Raw genomic sequence first — 15,927 nt, forward strand, 5'->3', positions numbered from 1 at the left:
GTGAGACGTTACTGTTGTTGGCGCGGCTGTGCATCTTTCATAGTATTCGAATGAATGATAGATTTTACAAGAACATGATGCCTGATCTCCCAGTGACAGCATGCTGTAACTGTGGGCGGCTTTTCAAGTTGGAACTCCTAGAGGAGGCAGGCTACACGGGAAGGAATGGCTGTCCATGTTGCAGTGAGTGAACCGTAACGAGATGAACTAAGTGTCTGGTCGCAGGCGTCGGCCCTGGGGATATGTCTCTCAGTAGACCATGATTCATGCTGCATGAGAGGTGTGAATGATTTCTGTTTCCGTTCGTGGCTTCGAGTTGACTCATCGTAGACAATTCAACGACATGAAGCAAGATTGACGGAATTTGATTTTTAGAATATGAAACCTCTGAATCAAATTCAGTGTCAGTCGACGCGTCGAGCTGATCTATGGCAAGACTTGTAGGCGGCCTTCGAGATCAGATGCGTTGAGGGTACAACGTTTAAACTCTGAACTCTCACGCACAGCTCGTGTGAGTACTCGAAATACTACAATCGATAATTCAAGATGCATTCTCCTCCTGTTGGACTATCGATTTCCCACCAATTTATCGACTTTACTACACAACTCAATGTAGAGATCTTTTTGGAGAGTCATCAGTTACATCGAGTCATTTATCATGCTAGTTGAAGGGATATGCTGAATTCTGCACCGAAGGGAAGTTGACACATGAATCATTTGAGCTTGTCTAGCCCAGCGATCCTATGTTGTCTGGAATCTTCTTCAACCAACGGTGCAGGTTCTCAAAAGCGGGGTTAAATTCCCCACCAGATTCACATAAAACTGATTTCAAATGGAAGTACTTCGCGCAGTAAGCACTGTACCTGAACACCTTCGTATCATCAGGAAAGTTGAAGCAATGTTACTCACCGGAGCAAAAACGCTTTGTTGAAGACAGAGAAACCGAAACGATCTATAAAAATGGATGGTGCCTATCACACAGTCAAACTGCACAGACTATCTCGCACACACCTTGGCCGAGATTGTGTGTTCCGCAGCGATGGCTCGGTCCCAGGCATCTTGGATCCTGGCTAATGAGGCAGCTTCTAAGATGAACGGGATGATTCCACCACTTTCTCTGAGGTCTATCTGTTACCTCCCTGTAGAACTTCGCATATCAGCGAGTGAAACTTTTCCATACGGTCGACGAATCTCACAGCCTCATCGGCGTCGAGAGTGACAGCCTATACGTCAATCATGAGAATCTCATGATGAGATATGAGCGCCACGCGCGCTACCTACACTCACCTCACGGAGCTCGTTTCTGCATTTGGAAAAGCCCAACACAACTTGCAACCCAACCCAGTCGGCTAGAGCCTCTTCGTAGTCGTACGGGATTTTGATACCCGACTTGCGCAGGTGGACCTTGCAATGATATTGTGTAGGACCCACTTGCCAGGATGGCTACATGTAGGGCCTCGTGAGCGACAACAAAGACGATCGCAGAGTCCTCGTATCTAACAATGAAGAGCCCCCATTTTGAGACGCTCCAAGATAGAGTAAAATGTACCGGAGAAGACGGTAGGAAATTTTTGCAGATCGACTAGCAACTGTGCGATAAAGGAGAGTATCGAACTTCCTAGCTCTCCAGTACTGCTCCGCGGCATGAGCAGCTGTTTCTGAAGGCCCGAATCCGCGATATCTGAGAGAATGACTGACGAACCACCACTCGCAAGAGTCAAGAGGACCAGTCACGACTCGAGCCGGAAGTAAACAGGGCAAAACGATTGAGACTCACGGCCTGCCAGGGGCTGCATCTTCAACGAATTCGTCAGGCGGTTCAATTCGATCCTTATAGCTGACGTAGAGGTAGATGAGAGACTGGCTAGGCTTGCCCGACCATTCACGATAGAAATTGCCAGGCAGGTCGAGACGCAGTTCTGAACCGAGATATCGGCATACCTACAGGGCAACGACCTCCAACCGAAGCGACCACTCCGCGGACTTTCTAAATATCAGAGTAGATCACGGATTCTTACAGCTCTGATTAGCTCGAGCTTTCGCTGCGTACGTTCGTCTACGGAAACACCACCAGGTCGGGTCGGAGATATGCAGCGCGCGGAAGTGAGCGACGGAGGTCTCAGTCGGGCATCTGGAAGCAGACTACTAGCTCCAGCGAGTGCCGTCGATACCTTTTCCATCGAGAGCTTCCTTCAAGCGTTTCGCTGGTCCCATGCTCGGAAGGGCCCCGCGAGTCCAATGGTAGTCTATACACGAGCATGTCGAATCGATAAATCTCTCTTTACAGCTCACCACTGCTCCTACATTTGCTGCTAGTCGATATATCTCGACTTCTACGGCTGAGCAAAGTTGAGGACATTGCTGGGAGCCTCGCCAAGCGGCGTGTTAATAGTTTTCATTGACAACAATAAATACGTACCGATTCAACAGAAACTAATGCATCTTCAAGGGGGTCAACGAAGAATACGGCAGCTGCCAACTTCTTATAAGTGAACTCGTGAGACACTCCTCTATTTGTTCTATCGAGACAAATATAGTGCGACTTCAAGTCGCAAGATTATTAATAATAATACAAGTAATACGAATATAATAATGATAATACTGGAAAAAGATCTTTCCGAAGGACCGGAGCTTATATGATACTCTGCACTCATCTAAAGGCTCAAGTGAGTAACCGGTCGTCGCCAAAGATGTTCTAATGAGTCCATCTGGGACACTGGGACACAGCAATTCTTCAGCTCATCACCCCAATCACACCGATGAGAAAGTTGAGTCGTGTTGGCAGTATCAATACTCTGACGATAACCTCTAACTCTCACAAAGAAACCCAACCGGGAGCGTAATTCGTTCGGAGTGAGAAACCACTTCATGGTGAGAGAACATGACCTAGACTTCCTCTAAACTGGACGAGTGGTACACCGAACTAATCGTGAACCTGTGCCACTGTGGAACTACTCCCCAACAGTGCGACGTCGACCCTTACAGTTCTCTAACCGTGGAGCTGTTAGGATGTGGATTCCGAACAGTGTTACACACGGTACAGCGATGACGATGATGACAACGCCCAATGAGAAACAATGAATCAATTGAACTCCAACAAGTAGTCAGGACAGCTGGCCTTCTAAAGATAACGGAAGATCGCGTCTTTCGCGCATCCCCGCGTTGCTATAGTCGAAGACATAGTCTCTCCGCTGCCCGTAATCAATCTATAGCAAACTCCACTGCTGACCGAATCGTGACGAGGCGCAGACGGCCAATATGACATTCATAAAACTGTTGATGATAGAATGAACACCCGAGCACTCCAACTCAACGCCACCGCCGCTCTCAATCGATACAAGAGTAACAATGTAAACGATAAAATTTCCTCGCGACAGAGTTCAGTTAAATTTGTACCGCGATAGCGGCTCCTGAGATGTTATCGCCCGCTGCAATCGTTGCTACAGGTTCCGTACATACAATGTTTGGACTCAGGCACATGGTAACCTTATCGGTGGATTCTTGATCGCGAGTATCATCCCAGCAAACCACCTACAGCAAGCACTTCCAGACGAGAGAAAATTCATTTACGCACCCCATTATGGTGCCTAGTTTTCAGCACATCCCTCCTCTGCGCAAGGTCTTCATCTTCACTATCGACGAACGTATCATACAACAGAACCTATGACACCGTAGTAGGTCGCCTATGCTGCACTTAATCCATCCATATTACCTTTCCCTTGTTCAGGTCTATATCATCGTCAGTGTTGAAACCACACACATGCTTGAACGCGATAAGACTCGCTTTACTCATCGCTTCTGCTCTGAAATCCACAAAATCGACAAAGTCAAAATCGACCTACGTCCTCACGTTCTGTTCCAGGCATCTGTCTTGACCAAAACAGCTTGGAAAGCTAGAGTGTGAACGTGTATACGAGAAACCTGCCTCGTGGAGTTCCTGACAGATTATCAATGCATACCGTAACGAGCTGATAAGCCTCCGAATACTACGTCTTCTCATTCACTTCCTCAATCAGTTTCCAAAGGCTTCGTAACGCATCCAAAACGTTTCGAACTTTGGGACGAGACTCCGAAGCGCGGATGAGACTCCCATCACTCGTAGACGACGACTTCCTGGGAAACCCGTAGGGCATGCAAGAACCGCAGGAAGACGCATTTACAACGTAAATTTTATATTCAAGCGTTGTGGCAAAGATTCACTCATCATCATCATCATCATCATCATCATCATCAGCAGGAGGTGTTGGGATATATGCTTGCTTCCCTCAGCTGAGCTCAGAGGTTTCCTCACTACACAAGTGTACATACGACTTGGAGTAGAAATGTACAGAAACTCCCATATTGTCACCAACACATGTAGTTGACCATATGCATATTACCCCCACACATCCTCCTTCCCCCTACCCCAGCCAGTCCGTGAATGTAGTTAGCTCCTGTTCGTTCATCCCAAGACTATCGACTCTAGTCAGCATACCGGTATCATACAACTCTCTCATGAACTGAGCTGCAAGGCACGACGAGCTGCTACTACTACGCAGACGGGCATCACTCACAATTGGCGAAACTAGCGAGTTCAACGTGGACCTTTACGGAAGGGCCCTGTGCATCAATCAGCTGTCGAGCCCGCTCAAGTCGATCTAGCCGCTCCCCTTCTGTTGGGAACGGAAACCTAAACATTCCCAGAATTCCCTCCGACGAGATGTTCATAGTGTCACCCATCCATCATTTGGAAAGCCCCCAGGACCAAGGCGTCGGGCTTAAATGCGCCCGAGCCGATTTCCTCCTGGATCTCCTCTATACCGCGCAGATACGGTGAGTGAATATCGCTATGAAGAGCTGCGCAAAATACGACCCTCGAAAAGAGGGGCTTCATCACTACCTAGACGGTTCGCCCTCGGACAGGTGTCGGAACCCCAAGTCTCATCAGAAATGCTTTCCAAAATGATGTGAATATCGTCACCGCTTCCTGCAAGGCGAATGGTTCATCACTACTTCATACAGAGCCTACCTTCCGTTGATGCTGATGCCAAACCTCCTGCTATCGGCAAGGGCACGGCAAACTGATCCCGGAGCTCTTTCGAGACATGTGCGCCCAGCAGAACATCATGACCCTGAATGAACAACGACGAGGGTAAATAACTACAATAACTATGGTGAAATGCGAGTTGCCCCCCCCCCCCCAACACAGCGCGATGTAATGAGCATAAATTACGCCACGGAAAGGTAGTGCTTTACCTCCAACTTGATCCTACACCCCATATGTGGAGCGTTGCCACCGAATCTCCAGAAAGTCCCATAATGATCACCAAAACTCCGCACTGCAGTGACCAGTTCATCAAAGAGTGTCCTGTTTGAGACGTAGCTGAGGCGGAGCGAAATCCATAAGGGAGTTATAATGAGAAATTATTACCGCTCAGCCGCAGCTCCATGTTCAAAAAAATAGTGAAAAGTCTCGGCCAAGTCCTTCCGACTGGAAATAACATCATGATCCTGGGGGTGCTCAGAAGGCTCTATGTGCAGCTGAGAAAATGCCAGAATATATGTTCGCTGAGGTCGTAGGTTTCCTCACGTAGGAGTTTACACACGAATTCGGGTAGGAGTGTACCGATACCAAAATTTCTCCAGAATTTGTCACCAACACATGTAGTTGAGCATGTGCATATTTTCCCACAATACCGTAAACTGCCGACAATAGTACCTCCCTGAGTAGATCCACTCCACGAGTAACTCCATCCAGGCATGCACCAAACCCCAGCACGACACTTTTCGGATGAGCTTCTATTCTTCGTCGGGTCGCCACCTCTTCGGATAACTGCGCCTACACAAGCGTATTCAGTTCGGTGATGCTGTCAGCCATTACTTCTAGTAGTTCACGCTTATCGATAAGCTTCCTATCCGACGGGTGTACAAACGCTGTATTACGATGAACAACATCATGACTGGTGTAATCGCCACAGAAATACCTGCCACCAACAAGAAGTGTATTCCAAGTTCCCTTTCTAGCTGTATTACACGTAAGCCACGGCTATGAAGAGAACCAGCAACGGCAAAAAAGTGTTTATGACTGTCGGTAGCATCCCACTCTGCACCATGATAAAGTGTCGAAAAACAAGTGAACTAATTTGCGAAAATCTCAAAAAAGTGACCACAACAAAGGTATGGTTATTACGTTCACCCTTACCTTACCTAAGTGGACAGAATGCTAACAAAAAACCACATCTTTACACCCACCCAACTCCCAGTGGAATGCAAGCTCTATCACCTTCATAACGAAGGACTTCACTGCATGCTTCCATAATCAATGTTGGAAATTCTGCCGGGGATCAGCTATTCTCCAGTCTCCCCTTTATCTCTATTGCACTCCCTTCCATGCCGAACAGTCCCCATCATCACAACACACCGACTGACATTGTCGGCTATTCATACACCATGAAGACCAAACTTCTGCAGGGTGAAAGTCCCACACATTTAACCCGCGGCTCGAACGCAACTCCCAGTGTGGTCAGGTACACATCAACACATCGAATTGACAAAACTAAGGGGTTGAATATGTTGTTCATCATGATGAGCTCATCATGCTCATAAGGTCCTAAGAATACGAAGAGAAAAACTTGATAATAATGGTATTCGCGAATGATGATCACCTGAGCGCTGATAAGACCCGCCTCAAACGACGCTTGGTAGATCGTAGACAAATTGCGCACTTCCCATCCAGGCTGACCATTCAACACGGTGACACGCGGTGACACGAATCACGCCCTATTACTTCAGCGTTTTTCCAATCGCTCTGCCTCTCCCCTTCTGTGAGTCCCCACAGCGACCCTCCACCTTGAGCCTTACCAGAAGGAGCCTTCTGCCCCTCCTCTCGTGAGCTCTTCCTCACTCCAGTACCCCCTGAAAGAGCGACAAACTTCGTCCCTTGTCGTTGCTTTCCAGGACTTACCGTTGACAGTTTTTTCAGAATTTGCGCCCCCAACATTGTTGTTATACTTCCCGAGAATAACTAAGACAGGGAAAATCACTTTGCTGACCACAAAATGAAAACTCTCCTACATGCAGCCATCGCTATATCTGCAGGGCTCTTGGTCCTCGCAGCCTTAGCCCAGCGTTCATGGAGATCCTTACGCTCAGCTGAAGTGTACCAATCTCTCATCACAACAACAATGTAGTTGCATATCTGTTTCAAAACCTGAGCATGAACCGAATCAGATCCCGAAAAAATATCCGATATTGTTAGTTTATATATTGGAGCTCCACCCGTTTTACGTGAAGTGGCGTAATACTCTGTGAAAAACGCGATATTCGCGGCCTGTAGTAGTCGTGAAATATCTTTTTCACTAGTGTTTTTCATACCACGGTCGTGAAACTCCATTACATATATCACCCGATAGTATAGTTTGATTATTATTATTAGTACTGGATATTCATTAGCTCATTTATTCAAGGAGTCCTTTCTTACTTTAGTATGGCTAACATTATAGGGGTCGAATTCCTCGTCATTTCCAAAGCTAGTTTTCTTGCCATCAACACACACGAATTGGAGAACTGCCGTGACCGATCTCTTGTCGAACAAAGGATACGAATGAAGCACATATCTACATAAGGAGCCAGGATGCTCACACCAAGAACTGACCCAACACTATCTACCTTTTCTTTTGACTATCCCTACGTGCATAAAGATCATTATTATCAGGTGGTGACAGGTCGACCGATTCATCATAGATTCCCCTGAGCGGATCCTGAAGGCCAATAAGTCACCTCAGCATTGCCGACTAAAGCTGAGCTCCGTACATTTTTCGCTGAGGCTGACTTGAGCTCATCGCCAGCCGGGAAGGAAAACGTAAGCGGGCTCTTCGAGTTCACCTGCGAAGCGGAATATTTACAAATATCTATTATTTCTCATACCGTCTCTCCCACAATTCCTGTCATTTCACCAAGGTGTGGTTTCAAATTTTTCTCCAACTGTTTCTGATCCGGAATAACACGTGTAGGCGTCGGACTCCCATGTGTATTCTTAGGCTGAGCTCCACCATGTACCTGCCATACCGTCCTAGTCATGCTCGAGTAAAGTCCCCCTCACAATTTGCGCAGTCATGTCACCGACAACGATGTGAAGAGCGACCTTCTTTGCTTGGAACAACTCGTTCATATACCTACGAAAACAAACCAAATATTATAGCTGAATAAATCCGACTATAAAAATTTAATAGTAATTGCATATTCGACCATTGAGTTCACAAAGAGCCTGTATTACAATGTTAACAGCCCCAGCAACGTATTCGGGTCTGCACAGTACTGCATGATCTCAGTAGCGAATTGCAGCAGATAACTCTGACCTGCATACCATAACAATCGCTAATCGGGCAGATTCACTTCCAGGACTCACGCTTCATCGAGAATCCACTTACGGCCGACTTCTCGAATATCATGATCATCTCGAGCCCGAGGACCTGAGCTGCTCGTCATCATCTAGCCAACATCGGTAATGCTACCGCGATGTTCTTCAAAAGGGCTTCATCGTCCTGGTCGAAGACTGGTTCACGACGTTTGTTTACTACTTGAACCTTGGTATCGATCACATTGGCACTAATATAGCTCTTGTGATGAGCTTACAACGCACGTAACTCTGCCTCCACTCACGACCGGTATGCACAACACTGAACTTGTGCGATAGTTAGTGACGCGATCAAAACTGCATCACAATAATACAGCGGAGCGATGCACTTTCACCTTCCTTTCTACCTGCTATTGAATCGCTTGTCCTCATATGCATTGTATATACTTATGGGTTGCTTCAGAAGGTAAGCGCTCGCCACCAGACCAATATTCTCCGCATAGGGGTCAGTACCACGCTTCGGCAATTCCATCTAAGGGCATCATCTGAAGTGCCCTCGCGAGTTCGCCGATTTCCCCACCTCCAGCTTCGTGAATTCATTCCCATACGCGTTCTGCACGTACGTCCACATGACGTTCTGCCTTGCATCGACAACCCACAGGGAGCCGCGATCACAGTCGAGCGCTTCGCAGCTTATGTTCTACCATGAATAACGTCATCGCGGCGTTAGGAGGAGATGAACATGTTACAATGAGTGTTTTAATCAGATGATCCAACGCCCGAACCTCGAATAGTTCCTTTAACCGAGTGAAGGCTTTGCCAATCGCGTTTGCGTATCTTAAGGATCCCAACAGTAATAACATCACCAGTGAGTTGGCCAGAACCTCTGTTGTGCCCAGAATTCAGTGCCCAGTGCCGTGATACACTCCTGCCTGCCTTGCTCGGTTGACACACAGTCCGAATCACACAGATAAGGCAGAGTACACCTCCCACGAGTCGATGCAACCTACCGATCAATCCGTACCGATTCCTGTCTGCTCCCCCTCCTACCATCGGTGTGGAGGGAAAATATGCACACGGTCAACCACATATGTTGGTGACAATATGAGAATTCTGGGAGGAAATTTTGAGAAATTCTCACTGAGTTCTGTACATTTTTACACTCATGCGTATGTTAATGTGTATATTTAGTGAGAAAACTGTCAAGCTCAGCTGAGGGAGGCGAACATATTTTTCACCACTACCTACCATTGTCAGGAAGTCAGTTTGTTCTTGAGACAAAACCATATAACCCTTCGGAATCGGCAAGCGGTTAGCCGTGAACGTTGTGATCTGCATATAGAAAGAATCATTCACAGTGTGAATGCCCAGCTCTCATACCATTGTTGCACCGCGCTGACGATACGGCGTTATCTGAGGTAGCTTCGTCACCTTTTTACCAAAGGCCTCGCCGAGCATACTCTTCAACTGGGACGCCGTATTCACAAAACTATATCTAACGAACAGTAGTGGATCTCACAGCTCCAGCAGAGGCTCTTTGCCCACCCATTCTCCAGCGGGTTTTCGTTCATAACTTTCCACACGAGCTGAATGAGCTTCGACCGGGCATCGTCGTTCATGAGTGCTCTGTACAAAGTCTCCGTGAAGAAAGCTGGCTTATGAACTCACATCGGAGCCTTTTGATGATAGGTGATAAGTGACATAGTTTCTGCTTCCAGAACCGCACTCTTCGCCATCCACCATTTCTTCTGCCTCTCAAGTGCTGTCAGTTGTTGCATCTGTACATGGCCAATCCTGGGCCGATACACCTGCTCCTCTCTTACAGTGAGGGCGAGCTGATTAGAAAGGTAGCGGGCCCGCTTTGCATGGGCGCCTTTATCGTCTGGGACGGCGGTGTTGAGCTGGGTCTTACTCCCTTGTGCTGCTTTCCGTTCCTTGGTCGCAATAGCGATTTCACGCTGCAATGTATCGACGTTCTTGGACAACTGCTTGTACCTTGCATACCATCATAACCAGTGAATCTGCAGACTCCTGTGACAAGCCCGGCCCACTACCTGTGGGCATTCGTATTAACCCGTCGCTGTAACATTTCGCATTCCTTAGTTCTGTTATGCAGCTCTATCTTGGTCACAGTCAGCTCAGTCTCGAGGCTTTTCACCTACACAACGCTTACACTTACATAGAAGACTACGAGTAGAAACAATGCAACACGAGAGCAAGGGAGAAGTTAAATCCCAGAAATACCTGTTTCTGAAGCGCCTCGCACCTTGTCTCCGCAGATCTATGATCAACTGCGTATGCATGAGCCTGGATGGACGCTTCAAACCAACGAGTTCAGACCCGTACACTACCTTCCTGCTCAGGCGAACGATCCCCGACTCGGCATTCAGAGTATCACCGAGATCCGCCACAAGACCGTCGACTATTCGAACTGCCTCCGAAGAGTCAGTGCGTCTGGCCAGTTGGGTGAGAGCTCCTCTAACTTGGTCCCATCCTGGAGTAAGACAATAGTACACGACTGACAGAGAGAAAGTAGTGCTATTACGTCGCTTCTGCTTTTCGACAACATCCAGGCACATGTCCATGAGTTCGGTCACCTAGGCATCGCGAAATCAACGAGGCTTTCCTAGAGCTGAATATTACTCTATGGTCAAGTTTGACCTCCTCTGACGAGTTGACAGATGTTATGCCTCCATGAGCTTCGCGTATGTTCCTAAGGCGTTTGTTGTAGCCCCAACGGGCCCGCGCTGATTGACAATCAGTCCTGAAAGACACATTCTTGAGTGCGTCTCAACGCGGCAATTCTCTGCTCACTTCCAAGCAGACGAAAGGCCTCCTATGGAGTCACACGATGGCTCAGGAGCCCAAGAGTTAGAAGTAGCTAACTCGTCTCGCGGGCTCGTCGGTTCTTCAGGCGCAGCTGAACGGGTCTTTATCGTTTTGTAGGACGCACTGGGGAAGCCTTACGCTCCGCTGGATTTGCCAGAGTCGTGGCGATTCGTTTTTTCGTCTTTTTTTGCACAACTTTCGGATCGTAGATAGCAGGCAATCGAGATTCCTGTGAAAACCGCGTGGCGAATGACAACAACAATGAAATTTTCGCAACCTTTCTAATCAATTGAGAATTTTTAGCGTCAACCCTCGACAGAGCTCATGAATTCCAGTTGAAGCAGTTTTCTCTCGAGGCGACTCACCCCGCATTTCTTCCGGTGATCTTTCTCCTTCGCTGTCACTCGCATATCATGAATAGTTGACATCGTGGATATATGCGACAGCGGAATGTTAAATGTTGCGCGAACGGACCGACATTAGCGCGCGCCCAATAATATAATAACGCAATTGAACAGAGCAGAAGCCCTTGAAGAAAGAGCAGATGTGTTACTAACAAACATGAAAATTAGGCAGTCCCTTCCTCCTCAGACACCTCGGACTCGTTATATCTCTTCTTCAGAAGAAGTTCTTCTCATCACTAGGCCAAGTTGGTGATTGTTAGTGTTCTGCCAGACTGGACTGAACTCTGCTCCATCAAGGTCTCAAAGAATGAAAATCTTAGTGCCTTATGATCTCTTATATAAAGTTAAACCTCTTGAACCAAACTGTTCGTCGTAAAATTTGGGCTGTTCTGCCAAAAGCGAGATCGATAATATTAAAGGCGTCCATGATCAATAACATGTGCGCGCGTGCGACGAGCATCCCTTCCACGCATACGCTGTCTAAAGGCGCCTATTCAGAGGGTGCTCTGACAGTGATGAAGTGACAACGTTGCACTGCTCGAGCGTAGATTCGTCGGCAGACTTGACGGAACCTGTCACACTACCACTACCTGCCTCTACCTCATCGGACGCCTTGGCAGCCTCACGAATTGAGAGTTCAAGCGCAGCACGAACCTTGCGCACGAATGCGCTCAGCTTCTTCGTCAGGATTCTCCGTGGACAGGAACTGTTCACGCTCATCACTCTCGCTCCGATTCCTGAGCCACTTATCATCATCAACGTCGTTTCTACGTTTGACGTGAACCATACGAAATTTGCGTATGGTTCTTCGTGCTGGTTACAACGCATATAAGTGCTGCAAGTCCTGTTCTACCAGTGCTGCAAAAAATGTTCGCTTTCCTCAGCTGAGCTCCAAATTTTCCTCACTAATGATAGGATTTTGTATACGAATTGGGAGAATATATACGATTAGTGTACAGAAAGTAACAAGGATTTTCCAAATTTTCCTCAGAGATTCCATATTGTCACCAACACGTGTGGTTGACCAGGCGCAAATAATTACTACACTGCTGTTGTATTAACTCAAAGCTCATGTGATGAAAGGTGACTATGCATTGAAATGGCTAACTGCTATCAGCTTTCATTGTCAGAAAATGTATTGGAAGAATACATCTCTCGCGTGACCATAACTATACATAGTAGTGTTCGCAATCGACATGCTTATATATCAGTACCTAAAAATACTCGATTAGCTTGTGTACGCGTGCACGCTAATATTGCATAAAGCCTCACATCCGGTTGGGCAGCTCTCGGAAGGCGGGATAGAAGTAAGCCATGAGCATGCCAGACACGACTCCCGCTGCCATCAGCCCCATAGGGACCGCCCCGCCCAGGATCCCTGGACCGCCGCCTCCGCGCGATTTCCTCCTAAAAGGTTTCTACCATGACACATTGAGTTAGCAGCCGAGCTTTCTCACGCATAGCGCCTCCTGGGAATGACGAACTTCCGTCGGTGACTTTTCGGTAACCACTGCGATCGCTTTTCGGTTCTAAAAATAACTAACCTCACAAGATGGATCGAAGCCGTGCTCTCACGGAGAAGAAGTCTCTTCTTTGCCCTCTGGCTGAGCTCCTTCGCGAGCAAGTGGTTCCTGAGAGTAAAATTCGAAACTAAATTCGTATCAAGAGTGTTGATTCAACAACCCAACGATACGAACAGGGTTGGACTGCGAAAAATCAACTGAGCCGACGACCAATTTGGGCTATCACCACCCCCTTCAAACCCACGGCGACAACTGCCTTCCGCACCTCTTCTACGACAACACGCACTCCGCGAGATTTCGACTTATTGGAGTGGACCTAATACACAAGTCTATCGGCAATTCCGTGTCGCGAGGGTAGATAGTACCCCCGACTCCTTAGAGATCGCCTTGCGTACCTTCCTCGTATTGACCTGGAGAGCAGCATGAACGTGCTATACCCCCAGCTCATTACACTTTTTCTTTTCTTTCCTCTCGGAGTACGCGTACGCTCGATCTCCGTGACGGCGGATCCTTGGCCGACTACTGGTGGAGTACTAGGGGGCTTACAAGCACTTGGTAGCCCCTCAGTTCGGACAGCCTGCGGTCGGGCTTTAGCTTTGGGCTTGGGCTTCGATGGAGTCCTTGCTGCTCTACCGGAGCCGCTTTTTATTGATGCTTCCGGGCCGAGCTCCTCTTCTAGTGAACCAAGCTCGGAGGAGTACTTAACAGTAGTCCGGCTCTCTCTGTTCTTGGTGCCTCGTCGGGGCTTCTTGGGCGTACCTCAAGACATGCCTTGTCGACAATGAAGGCCGCGAGGACCGACTCACTCATTACGGACTCATTGTCGAACACAGACTGGCTGAGTTTCACACCGTGCAGCCTCGCCGACGACCGAACTGGAATTTCTTCTTGCAACTTTACTCTCATTAACTGTTGGAAAATAGAGTACGATACTCGTACTGTGATCGACCCGATGACACGGAGGATCACAGGAGATCCTCAAGTACGGCATGACACATTTCCCTCTAGACAACCCCATTCCAGCTTCGAAACATCTTAAAACTCAACAATGAGAGAGCGCCACCGATGCCGATTGAATCTTGACTCGAGATAGCTCAGTAAATGCACTGAGAGTATAAAGTGCTGACGCGTCTAGAGTATGATCAAATACGGGACCATTTTCGGCAATGTGGGATCCAGAGTGATCGAATATATTCCAGCAAAAAGGTGTTGGAGCAAATATCAAGATCTTTGAGAAAACGGAAGTGTGCACCCATTTCGTAACTGGACTTATCACTTCTGCCTCCACGTTAAACGAATACGTTCATGGGTAAGTGAACAGACCAAGACGAAGTGTTCTTCCCATAAGGCATGAAGAGCTTCCTTGATAGTATAATATACCTGAGCCCGGACGCGGCAGTCGCATCTACACTAGCGGCTCACGACTGGAGGCTCTCTCACGGCCTTGTTGGCGCATGCGATGGCACCACAGCGGCGCCAAGTATATCGTACATAACGGGTCCATAGAGAGAGCTTAATAGTAAGCAGTTGGAAAGAGGCACGAGAAGGCGACCGACAAGGGGGAAAGGCTGCAATCCTTAGTCATTCAATATCGGCTGGAGCCAGCTCACTTTGACACCCTCGATCGTAAGCACCTGACAGTCGAGTACATCAGAGACAAGGCATGGGTTCACAGAGTGGGCTACAGAGATTCTAGGAGTTGGTGACAAAAGGCTCTGCACCCTCCCTCGCAACACGCTGGTACCGGTGAGCTCAGATGCTCGTAACCACTCCAATAGAATAAAACACTCTGTCAACATCTCCCACATAGACGGGTCTGTACAATACCAAGTATGAGAAGTTGTCCTTAGGGCACAAGGGGCCATGTTAGCTCAAGTATCATTGACAGTCAACCGGAGCACTATCACGGCCTGGTTATCGTAATTTCCGTAAGTTCCCGAGATGACGGGTCGCCTTTCTTGATACGATGAAACAATTAAGAAAAACCTCTCCCTGTTGTTGTACATGGACGCATGCCCCCATTTTCCAACCTATATCCTTGCCCATAGCAGATAGGTTATAAATAGTTTCAGGTGATTAGTATAAAACCAAAACATCTTCCGAGAACGGTATGGTACGAGTCCTACAGGCATTCGTACCGTACGAATGCCGCGCCAGGGAAGTAACTCCCATGTATTCGAGTATCTACTACACGAACACAACGTCAAAAATGAACCTAAATGATCAGCCAGAGCAGCTCTAATGAGAAGCTCAACTGAACCCTGTGACCAATGCTTGCGACAGGGAACTATGGCGATTTAACAGACAAATTTCCATTAACACTGAGTTGAAATAACTTTACAACGCAACAATAAGTTAATTCTAGTTATATCATAGTAATCGGTCTCAGTACCACCGCTATAGTCGCCACAATCAACTCAGCCAACTATTCAACAGTTTGATCTCGTACGACGACACCAAGTAATACCGACAGAGCAATGTGGCATTCGACAAAATCAGATACAAATGTGGCAAGGATACTGAGCACCAGTGGCGAGAGGATCTGGCTTTACCAACGAGTAGTACAACAAGCATAACATTACGACCCAACAACAACAATCAAAATGTGCCTTCCAGTGTCTGTGCCGAACCCACTATAAGGGCGTCCACACTGAATGGGCTAACTCTAAATTTCTATTTTTCAGTCAGCAAAACGCTGCGACTTGAATGCGTGAATAACGTCACTCTTCGAGGAGGCCGGCATACACTTGCAGTCATCAATCGGAAAAAATACTACTACCGCTGCATTAAATCGATTACGCACAACAGAGCAAAAACGACAAGATCATACACTTAG

General features: G+C 47.6%; 3 protein-coding genes across 3 annotated transcripts in view; all 3 read right to left on the reverse strand.

Annotated features, from left to right (window-relative positions):
* Positions 1-727: 727 nt before the first annotated feature.
* Positions 728-11,592, reverse strand: Pmar_PMAR014870 (hypothetical protein; the record flags this gene model as incomplete). Its single annotated transcript, XM_002776244.1, has 51 exons — positions 728-863; positions 910-952; positions 1,008-1,085; positions 1,136-1,223; positions 1,288-1,404; positions 1,448-1,496; positions 1,550-1,681; positions 1,778-1,941; positions 3,397-3,531; positions 3,575-3,661; positions 3,713-3,803; positions 3,851-3,937; positions 3,991-4,113; positions 4,405-4,504; positions 4,554-4,669; positions 4,716-4,836; positions 4,880-4,966; positions 5,009-5,111; positions 5,236-5,362; positions 5,411-5,520; positions 5,699-5,818; positions 5,861-5,963; positions 6,182-6,186; positions 6,645-6,716; positions 6,767-6,894; positions 6,944-7,003; positions 7,054-7,189; positions 7,460-7,595; positions 7,648-7,739; positions 7,792-7,863; positions 7,906-8,037; positions 8,081-8,153; positions 8,255-8,336; positions 8,387-8,450; positions 8,493-8,586; positions 8,743-8,867; positions 8,916-9,035; positions 9,085-9,172; positions 9,220-9,341; positions 9,584-9,667; positions 9,716-9,830; positions 9,881-9,961; positions 10,004-10,113; positions 10,159-10,330; positions 10,390-10,493; positions 10,687-10,829; positions 10,881-10,932; positions 10,979-11,099; positions 11,150-11,255; positions 11,303-11,393; positions 11,530-11,592. 51 exons carry the CDS (start codon positions 11,590-11,592, stop codon positions 728-730), a joined length of 5,160 nt encoding a protein of 1,719 aa, XP_002776290.1.
* Positions 11,593-12,669: 1,077 nt separating this feature from the next.
* Pmar_PMAR014871 (hypothetical protein) lies at positions 12,670-14,002 on the reverse strand. Its single transcript, XM_002776245.1, has 8 exons — positions 13,898-14,002; positions 13,543-13,850; positions 13,457-13,501; positions 13,336-13,407; positions 13,144-13,199; positions 13,026-13,097; positions 12,841-12,975; positions 12,670-12,782 (listed from the first exon to the last, which is right to left on the reverse strand). The coding sequence occupies exons 1-8, from the start codon at positions 13,995-13,997 to the stop codon at positions 12,776-12,778; spliced, it is 795 nt and encodes a 264-aa protein (XP_002776291.1). The 5' UTR covers positions 13,998-14,002; the 3' UTR covers positions 12,670-12,775.
* A 1,584-nt stretch (positions 14,003-15,586) lies between these two features.
* The window catches only part of Pmar_PMAR014872 (conserved hypothetical protein), a gene marked incomplete at both ends in the record, with an annotated part of 3,204 nt that continues 2,863 nt past the window's right edge, over positions 15,587-15,927 (reverse strand). Inside the window, one exon of the mRNA XM_002776246.1 lies at positions 15,587-15,637. Within this exon, the coding sequence (XP_002776292.1) occupies positions 15,587-15,637 (51 nt within the window). The remainder of the gene's footprint in view (positions 15,638-15,927) is intronic.

The sequence above is a fragment of the Perkinsus marinus genome, assembly GCF_000006405.1.
Source record: "Perkinsus marinus ATCC 50983 genomic scaffold scf_1104296953800, whole genome shotgun sequence".
Classification (NCBI taxonomy): domain Eukaryota; phylum Perkinsozoa; order Perkinsida; family Perkinsidae; genus Perkinsus; species Perkinsus marinus.

Bases quoted from the DNA above. Each gene is read 5' to 3' on its own strand.
- Pmar_PMAR014871 (XM_002776245.1), bottom strand. From the start codon at position 13,997: ATGAGAGTAAAGTTGCAAGAAGAAATTCCAGTTCGGTCGTCGGCGAGG. The intron at 13,200-13,335 runs GTGGGTTTGAAG...TTTTACTCTCAG, and splicing joins TGCGGAAGGCAGTTGTCGCC to GAACCACTTGCTCGCGAAGG. The intron at 13,098-13,143 runs GTGAGAGCACGG...AGTTATTTTTAG, and splicing joins AAAGAAGAGACTTCTTCTCC to AACCGAAAAGCGATCGCAGT.